General features: G+C 43.4%; 1 protein-coding gene and 1 long non-coding RNA gene across 4 annotated transcripts in view; one reads left to right on the forward strand and one right to left on the reverse strand.

The window, feature by feature from the left end:
* ESRRB (estrogen related receptor beta) overlaps window positions 1-6086 on the forward strand; it is a 124850-nt gene extending 118764 nt beyond the window's left edge. For both annotated transcript variants that reach the window (XM_063399046.1, XM_063399045.1), the window contains exon 7: window positions 5831-6086. In XM_063399046.1, the coding sequence (XP_063255116.1) occupies window positions 5831-6075 (245 nt within the window). In that variant the 3' untranslated portion in view covers window positions 6076-6086. The remainder of the gene's footprint in view (window positions 1-5830) is intronic.
* LOC134551426 (uncharacterized) overlaps window positions 1-18555 on the reverse strand; it is a 164806-nt gene that overhangs the window by 41580 nt on the left and 104671 nt on the right. For both annotated transcript variants that reach the window (XR_010080567.1, XR_010080568.1), the window contains one exon: window positions 9532-9619. This is a non-coding gene — a long non-coding RNA (uncharacterized LOC134551426). The remainder of the gene's footprint in view (window positions 1-9531; window positions 9620-18555) is intronic.

The raw sequence follows: 18555 nt of genomic DNA on the forward strand, positions 1-18555 counted from the left end.
AGTGCCATGAGCTCAGAAAAGGGATGTGAGCCACACTTGCATCCACCTCAGTAGTGTTGGTCAGATACAGCAAACAGGGAAACTCTAGTCCCAGTTTCAAAAAGCTGTGGGCTTGGGGCTTCGTGGCCCTGCCCTGGAGATATTGAGGTACCAGAGACACTGAATCCCCCTTTAACTGGGAGACAGTGTGGATGTAGATTGCAGCCCTCAGTCCAGCAGGCTGCTTTGTATCAAAGCCAGCCAGATGCAGATTTGCTCAGGAGTCCCATCTGAAAGAGAAAGTGCTAAAGCTACTGTGTGACAAGGGCTCCCTCTACATCCCCTGAGTCTCATTGTCTCACATCAGATCTCTTTGCCAAATTTGCATCATGCAGGTCACAGAATTCACCCTTGCAGCCCAGCCCTGAAACCAGTATCTGTGTTTGGCTAAAGCCACTTTACAGAACAACATCCAGTGTGAAGATGGAAGGATTAAAAGAGGGGAAATCTTCATCTTTCTTGGCAGCTGACTCTAATAATTAATCATTCTCTCAAAAAAAAAAAAAAAAAAGGCACCGTATCTTAATATCTGTTTGCCTGAGGTCAGCCTTGAAAGAATGATCTTTGTTGAGCTGGGTCCTATGACTCTGTGCCTTTTTATACTTGACAGCTTGACATGATAAACTTCCTGTTCCATAGTTGTGTTCCTTGGCTATGGATATATTACTTCAAGTGTAAGGACGTGGTCCAGGATTCTGTGAGGCTGCCTCACCATTTGACACCATTCTGTCCCTGTTTGCCATTCACTCACTCCTTAGCAGTAGCAATTTAAAAGGAAAAAAAATTCCTTACAGCTCATTGATAAAAATGTTGCGTAGCAGCCGGTTTTTTTACTAATCCCTGTGGATTTCCATGAGAAAACTCCTTCTTCAGGGATGATTCACCACTGATAGCTACTGTGAGATCTGTCATCTAGCCAGTTACTAATCAATTGAAAGTGTTCTTTATCGATATTGCATAGTGCTAATTTTTTAATGAGAATGTCCTGTGGTCCTAAGCCAAGTGCCTTATAAAAACCTAAGTCTATTATGTCTATGCAGTTAACTTTATCAACCAAACTTGTAATCTCATCAGAGAATGAAATGAAGTTTGTTTGACAAGACCTCTCTTCCCAAGTATCATGTTGACTGGCAGTAAAATCACAGAATCATTTAGGATGGAAAAAACCTTTAAGATCACCACTTCCAACTGTTAACTCAGCACTGCCAAGTCCAACACAAAACCATGTCCCTAACTGCCGTTTACATGTTTTATAAATGCCATCTTATTAGACTTAATTGAATGTCAACTTTATTTTTTCCTTTATTTTTGCCCTGGTTCACATCAGGCTAGCATAGAAATTATCATATAAGACCTAGGAAAATATGTGCATCATTAGAACATTTCCAGTCATCTTGAATTTCTTAAAAATACCAAGACTTATTAATCATTTATCTGCCCTAGATGACCCTCTGCCAGCAATTTTAGAACTTTTAAAGCCAAGTTATCCAGCTCTGCTGATTTCTGTAAAGTTTGTCCTAATAGTTCTAATATCTTCTTGCATAAACAACAGACTATGCAGTCTTGATCATCTTCAACACAGGTATATAAAGCTTCTCTTTTCTAAATAAGACAGAAATACTCATGCAGGATTTCTATCTACTCTGCGCTGCTGTTAATAGGGTAATCATCTCCAGATGAAAAGAGCCCCCCTACAAATGATCATTTTTCTTCTAAGCCTTAAATATTTATAAAACTTCTTTACTGTCCTTAGCCCTTCTAGCCATGGCTTCTCTTCCTATGTCCTTTATTTCCCTTACCATTTTCTGCGCTTCATAACTTTGTTCCATTTTACAATTCCTCATATATTGCTTTTTTAGTTTTAATTGCTGCCTTCACTTTGTCACTGAAGCAGGATGGGCAGATGGCCAAGGCTAGCCTCTCTGTGCAGTGGTGGCTATGGGTGATGTAATCAACTTGTTAAAGAACCTGCCATCCCAGGAGGGTCACAGGATTAAACAGGGAGAAGGGCTCCTCAGAAAGGCTGAAGCGCTGAGGTAGCAGCTGTGACAGAAGTGCCACACTGGGACATTTACCTGGCCCATGCTGTGGACACTGCTGTCAAGTTCTTCACAGTGCAACAGAAGCACTTTCTGCTGTTGTTGCTCACTGTGCTTTCGGGACTAAACCCAGAGTACACCTTATGAGACAGTCTCCACAGGAGTAAAACTGAACAAAGACAGAACAGAACAACCAGCATTCATCAGATGCCATTTCCAGTGCTGTGGAGTAAAGATACCAAGGTAAGGATCAGGAGTCACATGCCAAAGCATGGTCTCAGCTGGATGGAAAAAGCACTCTGACTTCACTGGTTTCCCCTAGTGCAACTAGAAGTGTAGCTATGTTGGAGCATAATCCACAAAAGTCCTGCTTTGTTATTTGTATTGAAACATATGAAAGTAAAGCATGGGATTTTTTTTTCATGTAATTAAAGCTTCTCACGACACAGTGGTAAGGAAGCTGGAATAGGGCAGGTGTATTTTTCTATTGTAATCTAACATTGAATCTTCACATTCTTTTAATGCCAGTTATTTTTCTTAGTATATTTTTGACAGAGCTAAACTTAAAGAGCCTGCATGTGTGTGCTTGCATGCAAATAGCTGATTCCCAAAATGAGAGGGAAGCAGTTTGGGCCAGGTTTCAACTCCCTTGGATCACAGATAGGGCGTAAAGATGAACACCTGGATTAACACCTGTGCTGCCTAAACCTGCTTTCTGCCTTCCCTCCCATATAGATAAATTCCAGGTGTAATTGCTTATGCAACCCAAGTTCTAGGGACTTATGTAGCCCTGTGTATACTGACTCTTTGGCTCTAGGAATTCAAACAAATGAAAATAGAAGTGGGAGCTCACTCACTCTTTACTAGAGAAGCTGACAGTAGAAGTAGACAGTAGTAGAAGCTGATCTCTGAGTCCCTGGTGTGAAACACCAACAACACACCTGCTGGGATTGGCAAAGATAACTCAAGGGATCTCTGTCTTTAGTAAGTGCATTTTAGAGAGCTGAGGGATGAATTCCTAATTCCCAGAGCAGCAGGCAAGTCCTAAACAACATGATCACCCATTTTCTTGACAGAACAGAGGTGCTGTAGACCTAATTTGTTACCCTTCAGAGTCAGCAGCCCATTTTTAAGCATTCCTAGGTCCTCTTTCCTTAGGAAGAAAAATTGATCAGCTTAAGTTGATCAGAGCCCTCTAGGTTAGCATGCAGCACACATTCATTTTAGGACATCCCAGCATGGACAAAATTTATTTCCCCTTCTTTTTTTGCAATGCATTTTAATCCTAAGATGGAGCAATGTCTGGATCTGGAAAAGGGATGCATAGAAAATTCTGTACTAATGGGTCCTGTGAGGTTCCCGTTCTTGTCAGACGCTGCAAGAACAGAATTAGGTGAGGAAGCAGTGGACATCACCCATTCTCACACCTGCTGTGTACCCCATGCCAGCAGTGCTGGAGAAGGGCTCCTGGTGTGAAGACCAGTTTTTAGGCGAGCTGACCCTCAGGGACATGGTCAGGCAGCCTGCCCCCACCTCAATGCTCTGATAGCCGTAAAAATTCATAGCTATTGATTTCGTAATTAACAGTTTATCAATGCCATCGACACCAGTTCACTGATGGATTGCAAGGAAATTAATCCTGCAATGTTGTTTTATTTTTTGCAGTCAGCTGTCAATTTTGAGCTTCTTTCAGCAGAGTGTGGTGGGGGTGCGGCAGGCTTTGATCTTTATTTCCCCAGTTTCTCTCACTGTATACACTTAGTTATTTAGTGCTGTTAATTCTTGTCACCTTACAGAAGCCAGCTGGCAGAAGGGCAGTTTTGGGATTCTGTCTAGTGTACAGCAGAGCACCCACTTATCCCTGAAGCATGGCTCATTGCACGGTAATTCTAGCACCCGCTGGGATCTGCAAACTCTGACAGGCTGTGATTACTTCTCCCCTTCGTGCCCCTAGTCAGAAGGACATTAAACAGAAAGGATAGAGGACATTCCAGCTTTTCATACTTCCAGTCTTCAAAATGACCTCTGCAACTTGGCAGGAAATGGATCCCACTCACTTCTCTTGGATTGTGTATGGAAATTGTTCAGAGGTACTACTTGGCTGGGAGAAGTTGCCAGACTGACTTGGCACCATGCTTCTTCCTCTCTTCTTTTCAGAATCAACCTCTGTGTCTAGCTCAGGTCACTGTAATGACCTAGCAGTCCTCTTCTGAGCTTCTTTCCCTGGTCTCTTGGATAAAAAGTGTAAATGTAACAAGAATCATTCTTCAGTGGGCTTCTTGAGAATATTGCCCTTTAATACCTTCTTAATTAGTGCATTCCTTCTAAACAGCTTCTTTAACAGCTTTCTTGCTAGACATAATATTTTCCCAACTGTTGTAATACTTTCTAAATCATGTATCATAAATAGCATTTTTACCATAAAAGTATCGTACAAAACTCACAGTCTCTAATTTGTGTTGTGCTCTCCGTAAAGATGACACGTTTCTAGAGAGATTTTTGGCAGTTCAGTCAGCTTTCCTCCCCTTCACTGCTGTCACTCTGGGGAACCCAAGTCCTCACATTTCTGTTTATGTGTAGGCTGAGCCAGAGCACTGCCACATTGCAAAACCCAGGCTGTGATGGCAAGCGGTGCAGCTACATGTGTGCATGTGTGCTTGCCATACTGTCTCTGCCGTTGCTTCTGGATTTGTTGCCTTGTGGCAGGAATCTTTATCAATAGGTTCAGTATTGATTAAAAGTCTCTGAACAATGAAGACAAGGCATCAGTATCTCCAGCTCTGTCATGGTTGTAAGAAAGAAGCACGTATCAGCAAGATGAAAAAGGAGAAAACCTTTGGTGATGTTCTGCTTCTCTGCTCTTCGGTGCTGCCCTCTGACACCACAACTTACCCACAAGTTTAGCAGTCTGTGTTCAACACAGTTCCCTATCTCAACCCTGGACTGGGTCCTTACCAGCTAGCCACCTTCGCTTCACAGACACATCAAGGAGCCTTGCCAACCCTGCTAGCCCCTCCAATAGCTCATAGAAATCTAACTGGCAGCCTAAGGGAAGAGGCCTTGCGGGAGGCGTGGGTTTCCTTTATTTCAGCAGGAAGCTCCTTAAGCAGCTGCTGGCAGTCTCTGAAAACAGGGGCATATGCACAAAGGTGGGTCTGGCAACACCCCTGGGCACACTGGTTGTGACCTACCGGGGCTTTTCTGTCTTGCTGACACCCTTAGCAGCTGCACGGCAATTAGGCAGTTTAGACAGATGAAGCGCTATAGCAGCGTTAATTATTCTTAATGAGATTACTCCCAAGCGGCAGCGCAGCAGCTGCTGCCCCTTGCAGGGTGACTCTCCCCATAAGGAGCGTGGAGGGCAAGTGAAAGTGCGAATCACAAAGGCCCCTGCCTGACCCCTGCATTGCATTGGGGTGGCTGGCAAAGCGGGCAGCACACAGGGCTGTGTCACCCACCTACCCTGGTAGCCTCACTGTCCCTGCACTGCTAGGGCTAGCACACTGGGCTGCTGCTAAACTTCATGCAGCAGCACCACACTTGACAGCAAGCTGGTTTTTTGTGCTTAGGAAACAAACCAAACACCCCTCACTTCCTGCCCTGGGTGGGCGTGGGGGGGAACAAAAATAACCCCCAAAAAACCCACAACAACAGATAAGAGGGAAAGAAAATATCCTTAGCTTCAGAACCATAAAGGATTTCCTTTCTCATGTCTGACTTGTCTGTTTGCTGTCGTTTCTCCCTCACAACAGACTCCATGCACATAGAGGACATGGATGCAGTGCAGAAACTCCAGGACCTTCTCCACGAAGCCCTGCAGGACTACGAGCTGAGTCAGCGCAATGAGGAGCCCCGGCGAGCAGGCAAGCTGCTCCTGACCTTGCCTCTCCTGCGGCAGACGGCCGCTAAAGCTGTGCAGCACTTCTACAGCATCAAACTGCAGGGCAAGGTTCCCATGCATAAACTCTTCCTAGAAATGCTAGAGGCAAAGGTCTGACAGCCCCAGCACCAGCCGACCGTGGCCGGGGAACAAACTAGAAACAAAGATGCAGACAACGGAGCAATCCAAACAGAAGCAGCAGCCAACGCCGGCTTTTATCTCCAATCATTTATTATGGAAGAATTATTTAATGTCTATCTGTCGGCGTGACTGCAGAATCTCGTGTACAGGAGGGGGGAAACTTTTAATCAGTCACCTGTTTCTCTTTTTTTCGTTGTTTTCTCTGTGGGAAATACCAGATTATGCTCTTGCACTTGTTGAGGCATCATCGAGGCTCAGCCCCTCTGATCAGTGATGCTCTCAGCGCTGTCCAGGCTGCCTGCTCCCCAGCTCCCTCTACCCGTTGTGAAGGGGGAGTGGGGACAGAAGCAGGAAGAGAGGAAGAATAGAGTCAATATAAACTTTATCTGCTGGTGTTATAAGGGGTCAGTTAGAAAGGGAAGCAGCCACAGTCCTTCTTTTTGTCACCTTTCTGCCTCTTACCATAGAGTAGATGCTCCTTTGGAGAACAATGCTGCTGGACCTCTCCTGAACAAAAAGGCTGCATCCCAAACTCCTCTAACACTTGTACATACAGGCCCCACTTCTTACTGGGAAAGATGCTCCTAAGTGTGTAAGATATTCTGCGACCTTGTACAGTGTGTCATTACGCCTGGCTAGTCCCTCCCATGTACAATCCCCGCAGGCCCCTGAAGAGGTAGGATGTATATCCCTGAGAAAATGCAAGTCTTCCCCAAATGGCAAAAGAGCCTGATGTTATGCTTCAGTGCTGGGTTGACTTGATAATCTCTGCATCCTCTCCTATGTGGTGCTAACTACAATTCTTCCACACTTTTCACCCCATAGTGTATCACACCTGCCTCTTCAGCTCAGCTGAGTGCCATTCCCCACCTGTTCCTTGTGGCAGAGAACACAAGGCTTTGTCTGCATGGTTACTGCCCAAGTATAAATACACCCCAAACCAGATCTTTCCTAGACTTCATTAGAGCTCTTTGGCTCCACAGAGACTTTAGGCTTGCCAGATTCTAGTTAGGAATCAAGGGCACTGCTTTTCAGAGGAGGAAGCTCTAGAGCCTGAGAGATTGCTTTCTTGTGGCAGCCTAGGGAAATAAATTAGAGGATGGCATGAAACCCCTGATATTCCAAATACTGTCTTCCCCTGCTTCATCCCATTATTTTCAACAGCAGGAAAAGAGCTAGCATAGATTATACCTGGGGCTGGTAAGATGTTCTCTCGCTGATCAGAAAGCAAATACCTGACCTTGAGGTGGTGGGAAATATTTATTTACACCTCTTATGTAACCACATTCCTGCTGTCTCCAGCATCAGGTTTAGATCTGCTTCCTAAGCCATAACTGCTGCATTTCCAGTAGCCAGAGGGGAATGTAGGTGACTGACAAAACTGTTGGTGTCCTCTGAAACTTTATTTTCTAGGTCACTTAGTTTTAAGCCATCCTGCTGGCAAAACCTGAGTGTATTGTCTTTTTTTGTGGTCAGCAGCATGGCACTAGAGGTGAGAAAAAACCTCTGATATACACTTGAGACACCACTAACTCTATTGCCTCTGTTCTCCTCAAGCTTCCACCCCTTCCTGGCTTCCCCAGGAGAAAGGTTGTGTGTCAGAGGATTAACTTGCCCTCAGGAGGAAGTCTTCCAAACCAGGGTTAAGGTGTGTGATCAGAGACACTGGGTGCTTGTTTTCTGCTGGAGCAGAATGAATCCTAGCAGGGCTGTTGGTACTGCAGAACCCTGTCCTGGCAGGCTCAGACACAGAGGTGCTGGCATGGTGACCTCTCAGCTCTCATAGCCAGCCCACATCTTGTACTTAAGTTAGTTCTGTTCCATCTCCTTTGAGTTCTTCCTGTGCTACACAGTCACTCATTTTGTAATCACTTGATAAAGGAATTGTCTTGCTTCAGGCATATTAGTAAACCACCAGAGACCTAAGGGGCAGAAGACACATGGGAACTGGGACTCCTGTGCTCACAGCAGTAGCAATTACACAGTGGTCTTGTGCTTTGAGCAGATACTTGTGCTTCTCTCCCCAGCTCCCTCCCAGAGGCAGCTAGGGAGAAAATGAGAGGCTTTTGGTTGCACTCATGATCCCTGTACCCATCTGTGACTGAGGGACCAAACTGAAATGCATGGCACCATTACAGAGCTGCACTCTGGGAACTCCTTCTGGCTTTCGCAGATGTGCTGGGTTGCGCTATCACCTGTAAGTTTGACTTACCTGACCACTGCTGCAATGCTGCCAAGTCCCACCCAGCTCAGCCCCAGCACATTGTGTCCCAACCTGCTGTGCAAAGGTAACTGTCCCAAAATGAGTTGAAAAGATCCTAAGAAGCAACTCTTGCTCTGTTGGGTCCTGCCAGAAAGGCCACTTATTCACACACCAACACACCCAGTCCCCACGTCCCCACCAAAAAAAACCCCCAAAACTACCCAACTACCCAAAAACAACCCCAAAAGGCTCTTCTAGGTTTGTTGTATTTGAACTCAGGCTTGCTCTCCGTAACAGGAAACTATCTACAAAACATGATTATGGAGAGCTGCTGAGTTAGTTTCTAGCTCACAGAGACCGCTGGCTATTCAGAATAGGGCTATGTGATGGGGGCAATTCCTGCCTTGGCACAGCACCATGAAGATACCAAATATATTTTTTTCCAGGAACAACTTTCTCCATTAAAGCTGCATAACGTTGGAGCCCATCCAAAAATTCTCCATTGCTTGAGGATAATATGCAGGGAAATGTTTGCATTTCTTCTGAAATAGGATAGGAAGTGAACCAGACAGTATTTAGGATATATTAAACTCTCTAACCAAGGAATGCAAACTCTACCCCAGGAACTGAGACACAAACACCTGTCTAGATTTAACCCCTAAAAGGCTTCTACCATCCTAAATTGGGAAGCAGGTCAGATCTCTTGAGCCCTTCAAACAAGTGCAGGAATCACAGTCATCTCTTCCAGTTATTCTGATCTGCTGTGCATCACTAGTCATCATATTGACATAGCTGAGGAACATTTCCAGCTACACAATGAGCTGGGATTGCAGAGGAGTGTAACATAGTGTAGTCCCCCCCAATGCACTTTGAAGTAGGAAATGAAGCTTCAGCAACAGCTTAGGTCTTTGAATGCTCACAGTCTCTTACAAAAAGGTCTGGGGATGTGGAAGGTGAGACATGAACTAGGAAATGGGTTTTGGGTCAGTGCTCTTTATGCTGCTCATTTGTAATATGGGATTCACAGAGTCAGTGTCATACAGCTGTCCTTCATGGGGCAAAAGATGATGGAGCTTGAGCCTTGGGACACAAACGGGCTCTGTGACTCAAAGAAATGAGAAGCAGTTGAGGTAAGTGTATCAGTGACAGTGAATAAACCCACACCAGCAACTATGGTGAAAGCAGCTCCAGCCCCTGATTTGCATGTGTGGATAACAGAAACCACATACCTGTCAGCTACTACAAAAGGCAGTTCTTCCCAAGTGACCAACTCTTCTGTTTTGGGTACACTCTTCTCTGGGAACAGCAGTGTCTGACCTGTAATGCAAAACAAATTTCATGGGGATCAATTAAAAGGTAAATTACCACTCTGAATTTAGGTTTCTGGGGAAACTTGGGCATTACACCTCGCAGCAAAACTGTGAAGCTACAAGAAACGTCCCCACAACAATCAGAACCTTGCAGTATTGCTCATGCTAAGGGGGCATTATTTTTCTCTTTGTAAGCTATATCATCGTTTTTTAAAAAACTATTATAAATATATGAAATAAAACATGCTTCACCAGAAACATGTAAGCAGCTATTAGAGGGGCAAGTAATTGAGAAAGACCCTAGAATGTAACATGTTGAGCTTTTATTACCAATTGGAGCTAAGAAAACAGAGCTTCCACTTTGTATCCACAAACTATAATCAGTCGTATAGCCAAAGGCTGCTCTGTTGTTCTTGTGGCTGGGTTACGAGGAGAAGCCAGAGACAGAGGCTGTGAGAATGATGCAGGGAGTCATAGACAGTCAGTGAAATAAACAGTATCTACTTAACTATTATCTGCTCCTAAAAAATAACAACCTGTTAAATAAGTTGTATTCCTGTGGTACAGGTCATTTCAAACAAAACAAGAAATAAAACAAAGAAATGTAAAACCTAATGCAGACAGAGTAATGTTTATTGTGTTTAGGAGCTGCTCTGTTCTGTCCCTTGGGATGCACATGGCTCCATAGAAAACGCCAGTGGGGGGGCAGGCATGATCTGTCTGTATTGGCTGCAGAAGAGCAGGAAACCCCCAGCCCTCTCACTTAGAAATACTCATTTCATGTTTTCCAGTATAAAAAATTCTCAGCAAGCTTTTGAGCTTTTGATCTTTTGTTAGATGAGCTTTGCTAAGGACTTTTAAGACAGGCACTGCTGCCAGTCTCTGCCACAGACCAGTCTATTTCTCCCCCTCACTCCTTTTCTTTCCATGTTCTACACTTCAGTGGTGCAAGGAATAAACAGGAGCTAGCAACGAAAAAGTCTTGAAGTTGTTCCAGTGAAAAAAAACAACCCTCTAATCATAAAACAGACCACTGGCTTAAACCCAGCAATGACATCATGAGTGTTGCAAGCACTACAGCAGCTGCCCAGTGCTTATGAAGTGGATGCAAGTGCTAAAGTTGTGGCAATTGCAGTGACCTGGCGGTCAGGTGGTGCAAGAGGGAACACTCATAGCTGCTTGAGAAAGCAGAAGGAAATGCACTCTGCTAATTGAGGCAGAGGTGTGAGAAACAAGGAGCCCATGTTTTTGTTCTACCTCTGATTCTATCAGAGGCACCAAACAACCTGGTACCACCCTGTTTAAACGCGTCCATCTCCAACACACCTCAGCCAACACTGCTAATGTCCTTTTGGTCAGTGGCACTCACTGGGATGATGCACGAAACCAGGCAATCAAGAGGCTGCTCAGCCTGCCCTGTGAAGGGGAGGTGGTGGCTGAATTACTGGTGGCCAGTGGGAAAGGCCACGGGCTAAAATTGAGCCTGAATGATAAAACACAATGAACACAGAGGTGTAGTGTGACACACTGGAAGTGTGACAAGCTTTTTCTCCACTGGAAACAGCTACCCACAGCCAGCAGCACCCTGACTGTGACAGAGGCAGTCTTGGAACCAACAGAGTCCCCTGCCAGGTTCACATACTCAGCTCACAGTCACACACAGCCCACCTACGCTGCGTGCTTAAGTCCTCTGAAAGCTGTATCCATTCACAGAAGGTTTAGATTTGGCCACCTCACTAGGACTTTAAAATGGACCCTACCTCACATTAAATACAGCAAAGAGATGACAATTTTTGGCTTTTGGCATTCTGAAAAGTTCATGTGGCACCAGAGCTGATGGTACCAAGAGATTGGGAGGGACAGCTGGTGGACTATAGAGAGCTTGAGTCCCACTCTCCAAACACTCTTTGAGGCTGTTAGCTTTCCTTGTTCCCTTACTTTAAAGGTGTGGCTGCCTTACTGGCCTTTCCTAGGCATCCTTCTTTGTCTTAGGTTTGTTTGAAGCTTTCCTTACTTTGCTTACTAATGCTCACTCACTGGAATTAAACAAAAAAAGAGAAAGGGATTGTCTTCACAGTAATCCCATATAGCATTGAGAGAAACTGAGGCCAACCCTGATATTTCCTCTTACAGATGAGCTTCACAGGAATTACTAGGAAAATACTCTAATTTCTCTGATTAGCTGGTGAGGGAAACAGGTTTTTTTACTAATCAATATTGAGTTCTCTAAACACATTTCTCTCATTAAAGTTAAAGGCATGCTTAACTGCTGGGATATGTTTTTAAATTTCAAATATTAAAACATGAGTGCAGTAGTTTTTTGCAGCTACCTATACACAAAATAAAAGGAAAACCAGCAAGAGAACTGTCCCTTCCAATTCAGGCCATTCTATGATTCTATCATGATTTTTCTCTTTCAGGCCAAGGTATTACACAGGAAATCAAAGCAAACATTGGTTGATGTACCGAAAACTTTAGTGTTCAACTTTGGGAAACGGAAAGCTTGTACTGTGTGCCTGGTTTTCTTTAGAAAGATATTTTCTCCCATTGCAGCACTTTTGAAATGACACCAGGGGAAAAGCAGAACACCTGCGTCTGGGGAGCAGGAGGACTAACCTAGCAGTGTGCTGAGAGCAGCAGCATCCAAATAATTATAAGTAAAGTCACAGGAAAGATCAGAACTGGCTAGAGGTTCAAAGCATCTTTTGCAAGAAAAACAGAAGAAAGAAAACAACTACCAATGACATATCACTGATTTGCTAGAGACTTTAGTGCTTCACAGAGTCCTTCAATAGATATGAGTCACATGCCTACTGCAACCATCCCTTGGCAGTACACACAGCACAAGCAGAAACATCTCTGTTGGTTCAGGTCACAGACCCATTTAGCTCACCACCCCCCTGCTAATATGGCCAGCAGGAGATGACCAGAGAAGAATGTAGAAACATGGCTAAGAGGTATAATTAAGTATCCCAGCAATTTAAAGATCAAAGGTCTTTACATTTAAGGATCAAAGATCTTGCTCAATTTTCTTTACCATTCATAGTCTTCTAGGTCTCTTGATTTCACCCACAGTCATTTCTTTTCAGGGAGGAAGTATGGCTGCCAGCCTTACCCCTTTCCTGGGTACACCCAGCACCAATTAAATTAGGAAAATGTGACAATGAGAAAGTCAAATGGCTGCCTTCCCTTGCTTGATCTTGATGCTTTAAAGACAAGTACAAAAATCTAATCTCTATCTGAGATACACAGACATAAGGAGACCCATCCTGCTGTAGCTAGCAACACACAAATGTACACACCCATTGCATTAGTTATGTTTTCATTCACAGAACTACTGGAGCTCACAATTGCCTTCAATGTAACTTAGAAACAAGATTAGCCTATTTAAATCATGTTTTTCTAATAATAATAACAATAATAGGTTGGAATCCTTCCTCCTTTATATGGATGCAGTCTTTTCCTCAATCTTTTTTTCATTAACCTGAAAAACAGAGGAAACTAATAACGCACCTTTTCTGATTTAATCCTTTTATTATAATACAAATGAATGTTTTAAATCCTGGATATTTTAAGGCATTCCTAAACATATTGAACAAAAGACTTTTTTAATGTATTTCTTCCTATTTAACAGTATGAAGTTGATTTCTATTTAGAAGTCCCAGCTTTCTTAATTCAGAAATACCAACCTCTTACTTCTTTAAGTGCTTAAAATCAGCACATTGACCATTCTATAAACAGGCTCAGAAACAAGTTCATTATTCTGATGAATGAAATTATTATACTTTTTTTCTCTGATTTTAAGAAATTGGTATTATATTTTCAATAAGCTTTATCATATAACCCTGACGTAACTGCAGTTGTTAAATTATAAAAAGCAGGGCAGTGATCAGGTAAAGAGAAGCCAGGACAGTGTAAATTCAAATCACTTTGCCTAAATTGGCAAGAATCAACATAAAACAAAGCTGCATTTAATAGATCAGTTAGAACAAAGCACATAAATCATGTTTTTGAGAGGGGTTAATTTGCACCATATGCCAATTAATTCAAGTGCAATACATAAGTTATAAATAATCTCATTGGAGTGGAGAGTGTTATACTTGGAATGAAAATTATTTAACTGAAGCCAAAATTATAATCACCTTCAATAATTGCATTTCCAGCATTGCAAATTCTTTTCCATTGCAACACTGAAAGCAGTAAATGCTGCAAATAATTTTCTATTACTATTTACATTATTAAAATCAAACACATCAACCAAACTCTTGTTTATATTTTTGTCAGTAGTTAATGCTACTACAAATCAATGATCCTCTGGGTCAATCTTAGGAAGTATGGTTTCACCAGATCTTTTTCGATCTAATGAACCCTTGTAACCAAGACTTATGTCCCCCATTAGTTTTGTCATTACACCACAAAAAATCAGCAGTGTCCTAAAAGAATGCTGCTTCCAGCATTGGCACAGACACCAGCTTTTAGGGGTGCTATCCCCAGCTCTTCCACTGTCCTGAGTTCTTCTAGCTCAGACTCACTTTTTCTAGCTGCAGAAAACCCTAAATCACTCCTTCTGCACATTTCTTCTTCTCATCACAGCTCTATGATTTCTCGTCACAAGGTTCCTGCTCTGATCCAGCCTGTTTCCCTGGCTAGCTTGGATATATTTTTGGTTTTACAATACTACACAGTCTCTTTTACTCCTGGCTCCCTCCTCCTGTCCTGTTTCTGACACACTGCCAGAAGCTTGTGGGTGAGGAGGCCACAAGTGAGTATCCCGTCCCCAATCACACTGACGTTCTCCAGACCTCTGGTGGGATAGATTGTTCCAACTTCCTTAAAACCAAGGCCCCTGTGGCTGGCAGCCAGCTCACTGTTCTGCACACCCTCCACTTGGAAGGAGTCACCCCAGCTAACAATGTTTATTGTTCCCCATTGGTGAAGCTTTGCTCAGATGTTGTGGCTTTCCAGTGCCGCAAGAAGGGCAACGTCACCTAAACAACATTCCTCAAACCAAAGGAAGGGCTGCAGGAGGATATTTGTAAATTTACACTGTTGATGTACTTTAGGTCAGGTTATCTTTTCCTATCATTCTCAAACTTATGTTCACAGCCAGATTAGATCACAGCAGCTGCTGCAGCAGCTCTAGTTAACTGGACAAACTAAGGCAAATCAGAGAAATACCACATTCACCTCAAGTTCCACTGCACTTGAGAACCTCAAAATCCTGCCAGCATAAGCCAGTGAGGCCATGCAGCAGCACAGCACACAGCCCTGTGTGGTGTTGGCAGTGCTTTAACTAGAACAGCTGCATTCCCACAATGCTGTGTTTGCTTTGCAAGTAGTTATTAATCCAAACTGAGTTATAGCAATTAAAGAAACAACCACGAAACTCACACTAAATGGTCACAGAAAATAAAAACCTTTTATAAATAAATCATAGACACCTTCTAGAAGTGCCTAGAAATGTAAACATGGGAGCCACAACCAGTAAAAAAGAACAAAGCCTGCCTGGACATACATTAGGCTTTGTTTATCAATGTGCCTGAATCAAGACACCATTGATTAAAATTTTAAAAGAAAAAGAAAATACCTGGACTACCTTAGGACTGGGTCCTGGCATCTGCAAATGAGCAAGGGATAAACAAAACCTCCATGGACAGGCAAATAAAATGTTTCGAGTTTACCAAAATGATAATGTTATTATCATAACTATAAAATACTATGTAGAATTTTAATTGATAGATAAGCAAATGTTACACCATTTTGCAGATCACCTCTGAGCCCACCAGCCCGTGCTGCAAGCAGAGTAAAACTGTGAGAGGAATACACCCTGAGTGTGTTCTGAACTCTGTAAGAGAGATTGCAGCTAGATAACACCTCTGCCCAGCACACTGAGCCATTATAGTTCAGCACTTCCTTCTGCCATCCATTGCCTATTGCAAGGATTTTGGGCAGGGTCCTCCTTTTCATTCCATGGCTGTTCACTGCACACACAGCAGGCCCCTGGCTCATCTCTTCTGCCCCAGGGAATGGGGCTTACACATTTACTTACAAATAAGTAAAAAATGACTGAAAACCTAATATAAAAGATGCTTGGGACCTCTCAAATTCTGGGAGACCTAATCACTGCGTTGGCTGAATTAGCTTGGACTGGGACTTGATGATTGTCTTTGGGTTTTGCTTTTCACATGGAACACATTCACAAAAGGCTGAATCAATGACTCATTCTGGAACTTGTGATTGCGGTGTGTCCTAAGCTGCTCCTGTCAATCCTCTGCACATTCTCACAAGCAGAGGTATCTCTACGAGGAGGCTCCCTACAGCTGCCCACTGTGTGTATCTGTTCCAATACAAGGAATAAATAGCTTACCCCCAAGCTGTCAGTGACATCATGCTACTGATGTTGTCACCTCCTTGGTAGCAGGTTCCATACTCTGCTGGTTACATTAATTCTCACACAGATCATCACAGCAAATGCGCTTTTCTGAGTCTGGCTCTGCACCCTCCACGGCACAAGTTGTTCATCTGGCAGACTCAAAAGAGTGAAAGAACAGAAACTGCAACAGAACCTGTCTGGGCTCTGTCTATGAATAGTTGCAATTCACCTGTTAGATGCCAAGGGAGAGCAACTAATCTGCACTGGGACACTGCTTCACAAGGTGAGCAGAGCTGGGTTCATGTCCTTCACAAAAGTATCCGTGTGACCTGCCAGCCATGGTGGAGAAATGAAATAATCATCTCTTCCTTGTGCACTCATCAGGTAACTACCTACCCAGCAAGCCGGGATCACATAGTACCTCTGAAACAACCAGGAAACAAAAAAATATAATAATAACACAAAGGGAACATTAAGCAATACCACAGCATCGCTATGCTTCAGACTTTGCTGAGGAATCAATCACCCTTTGCAGATAGCTTTATGCTTCACAGCTACTGCTGCTAAGCAGGTTAAATAAATAAATAATCCCTCTTTTGTTACTTCTCTCCTTCACAGTCCCCAACCTCCACTTTTTAATGGAGGTAGGGAGACATGGGCACATATTATTTTCTGTTGGAATCATAGAATCATAGAATGGTTTGAGTCGGAAGGGGACCGTGAAGATCATCTAGTTCAAACCCCTCTGCCATGTGCAGGGACACCTTCTACCAGACCAGGTTGCTTAAAGCCCCACCTAGCCTGGTCATGAACACTTCCAGGGATGTGGCAGCCACAGATTCTCTGGGCAACCTGGTCCAGTGCTTCATCACTCTCACAGTAAAGAATTTCTTCTTAATATCTAATTTCCAAATATCTAATCATGTCTTTGTCTAAAAAGCAGAAGTTAACCTATTACCCCAAATCTGTGTTTTGATAACCAGGAGCAAAGAATCTGAAAAAGAGGGAGTGAGGAGTGTTAGAAGTTCTGGAACTGCTTCCCAGCAGCAAAAATTGCAGCTGCTGAAATGCAGCTCAACCTGTACACATTTTTGTGACACACGGTGTCTCCTACTCCCACATTCATGTGGTTCCTGGTGCACTTCTTCGTGGAGAAGAGATGGCTGTGTCTCTGCAGCATGAGAAAGAGAAGCAGGCCTTACAGACAAGTACTTGCCCAGACACCAAAACATGGTGCTTCTCTGTTCCAGGCTGCACCAGAGAGAGATCCACTGGAGAGACATCTCTCCTGGAATCAAGGTTTCCAGGTAGTGAAGATGAGATACTTTCTGAGTCCAAAGTGTCAGGAGAGAAGATGTTGGAACAAGCTGCTAAATAAGAGATAAATCACCAGCACAGTGTATCATGTACACCCAAACAATCTGTAGGAGTTTTGAATGGAAGTGGCTGAGCTGCTGAAGACATGAATTCTCTCATTAAAGTCAGCTGTTATACTGGAGTAATGAAGGGTTGTTCTAAAAAAAGGCATTTGGGATGATCTGGAAAGTCACAGACCGCTGAACTTTACTCTGAATCAGGTAAATTGGTTGAATTATCAAGTAAAATTAGAATCACAGGGAAACACTACCACAAAGAATTCATTTAGTTTTGCTCCAGTGTCCTTGCCCTCTTTCCACTTCTTCTCAGTACTTTAAAAGTCCTGTTGATTCTTCTGAAGTCTCCTGCTTAGGTTATTTCTATTTACTTTTGGTGCATTTGCCTATGTGCTGCAGAAAAAAAAAGGCTTTTCATTTTCTTTCTGTCCACCTAATTCTGTCCTGGAGAAAACTGCATAAGGAAATATTTGTCTTTATTCATGTCATAACTCTATTACCATTGTGGGTACTACAGAGAAAAGTGGCAATAGCAGAAATCCTACCTGATGTCCCAGTGATCCACCACCAGTCTCTCACTTGTCCCAGTCTTAACAGACAAGAACTATATATTCTAGGAGGATAATTGCTTAAACCACTTCAAACTGTGCTTTACCATGTTGAGGCCATGCAATCACCTGTAAGAACATTTTAGCAAACAGTTTTCTACACAAACCCTTATATGATTCCTCATCCAGATGTAGTCTTAGGATGAAACAAAAGGCCAGATTCAGAAACCTCTTTAGTTTCCTTGGTAAGATACACTGAAGAGAATGATCCAGCAGGTGTCTCAGTTCTGTGCCTGACCCAGGATTTATATGGCAGCACAATACCTTTTTCTGAACAAGCCTTAGGAGGTAGCAGTGACCTGTGAAAGATGCTGGGCAAGCTACAGCCAGGCTGCTGAGGGCACAGCCAAGAGGTGACGAGTCAGGAGCAGAGCATGGGATAGATACAGAAGATGCTCCACTCGAGGAACTGCGAGCAGCAGAGCTAGAAGCAGAAGACAGAAACAGAAGTATGGGTTTCTTCTAGGACAGCCAGGCAACATGCTAGGTTCTTACCCATGGGCAAACATCAGAGGCTAGAGGCAGAGTAGAAGAAAATCCCAATCAGAAAATCAAGAGCTCAGGTATGTGTCCTGCAAAAACCTCGGTT

The sequence above is a fragment of the Prinia subflava genome, chromosome 5 (genome assembly GCF_021018805.1).
Source record: "Prinia subflava isolate CZ2003 ecotype Zambia chromosome 5, Cam_Psub_1.2, whole genome shotgun sequence".
NCBI classification, from domain to species: domain Eukaryota; kingdom Metazoa; phylum Chordata; class Aves; order Passeriformes; family Cisticolidae; genus Prinia; species Prinia subflava.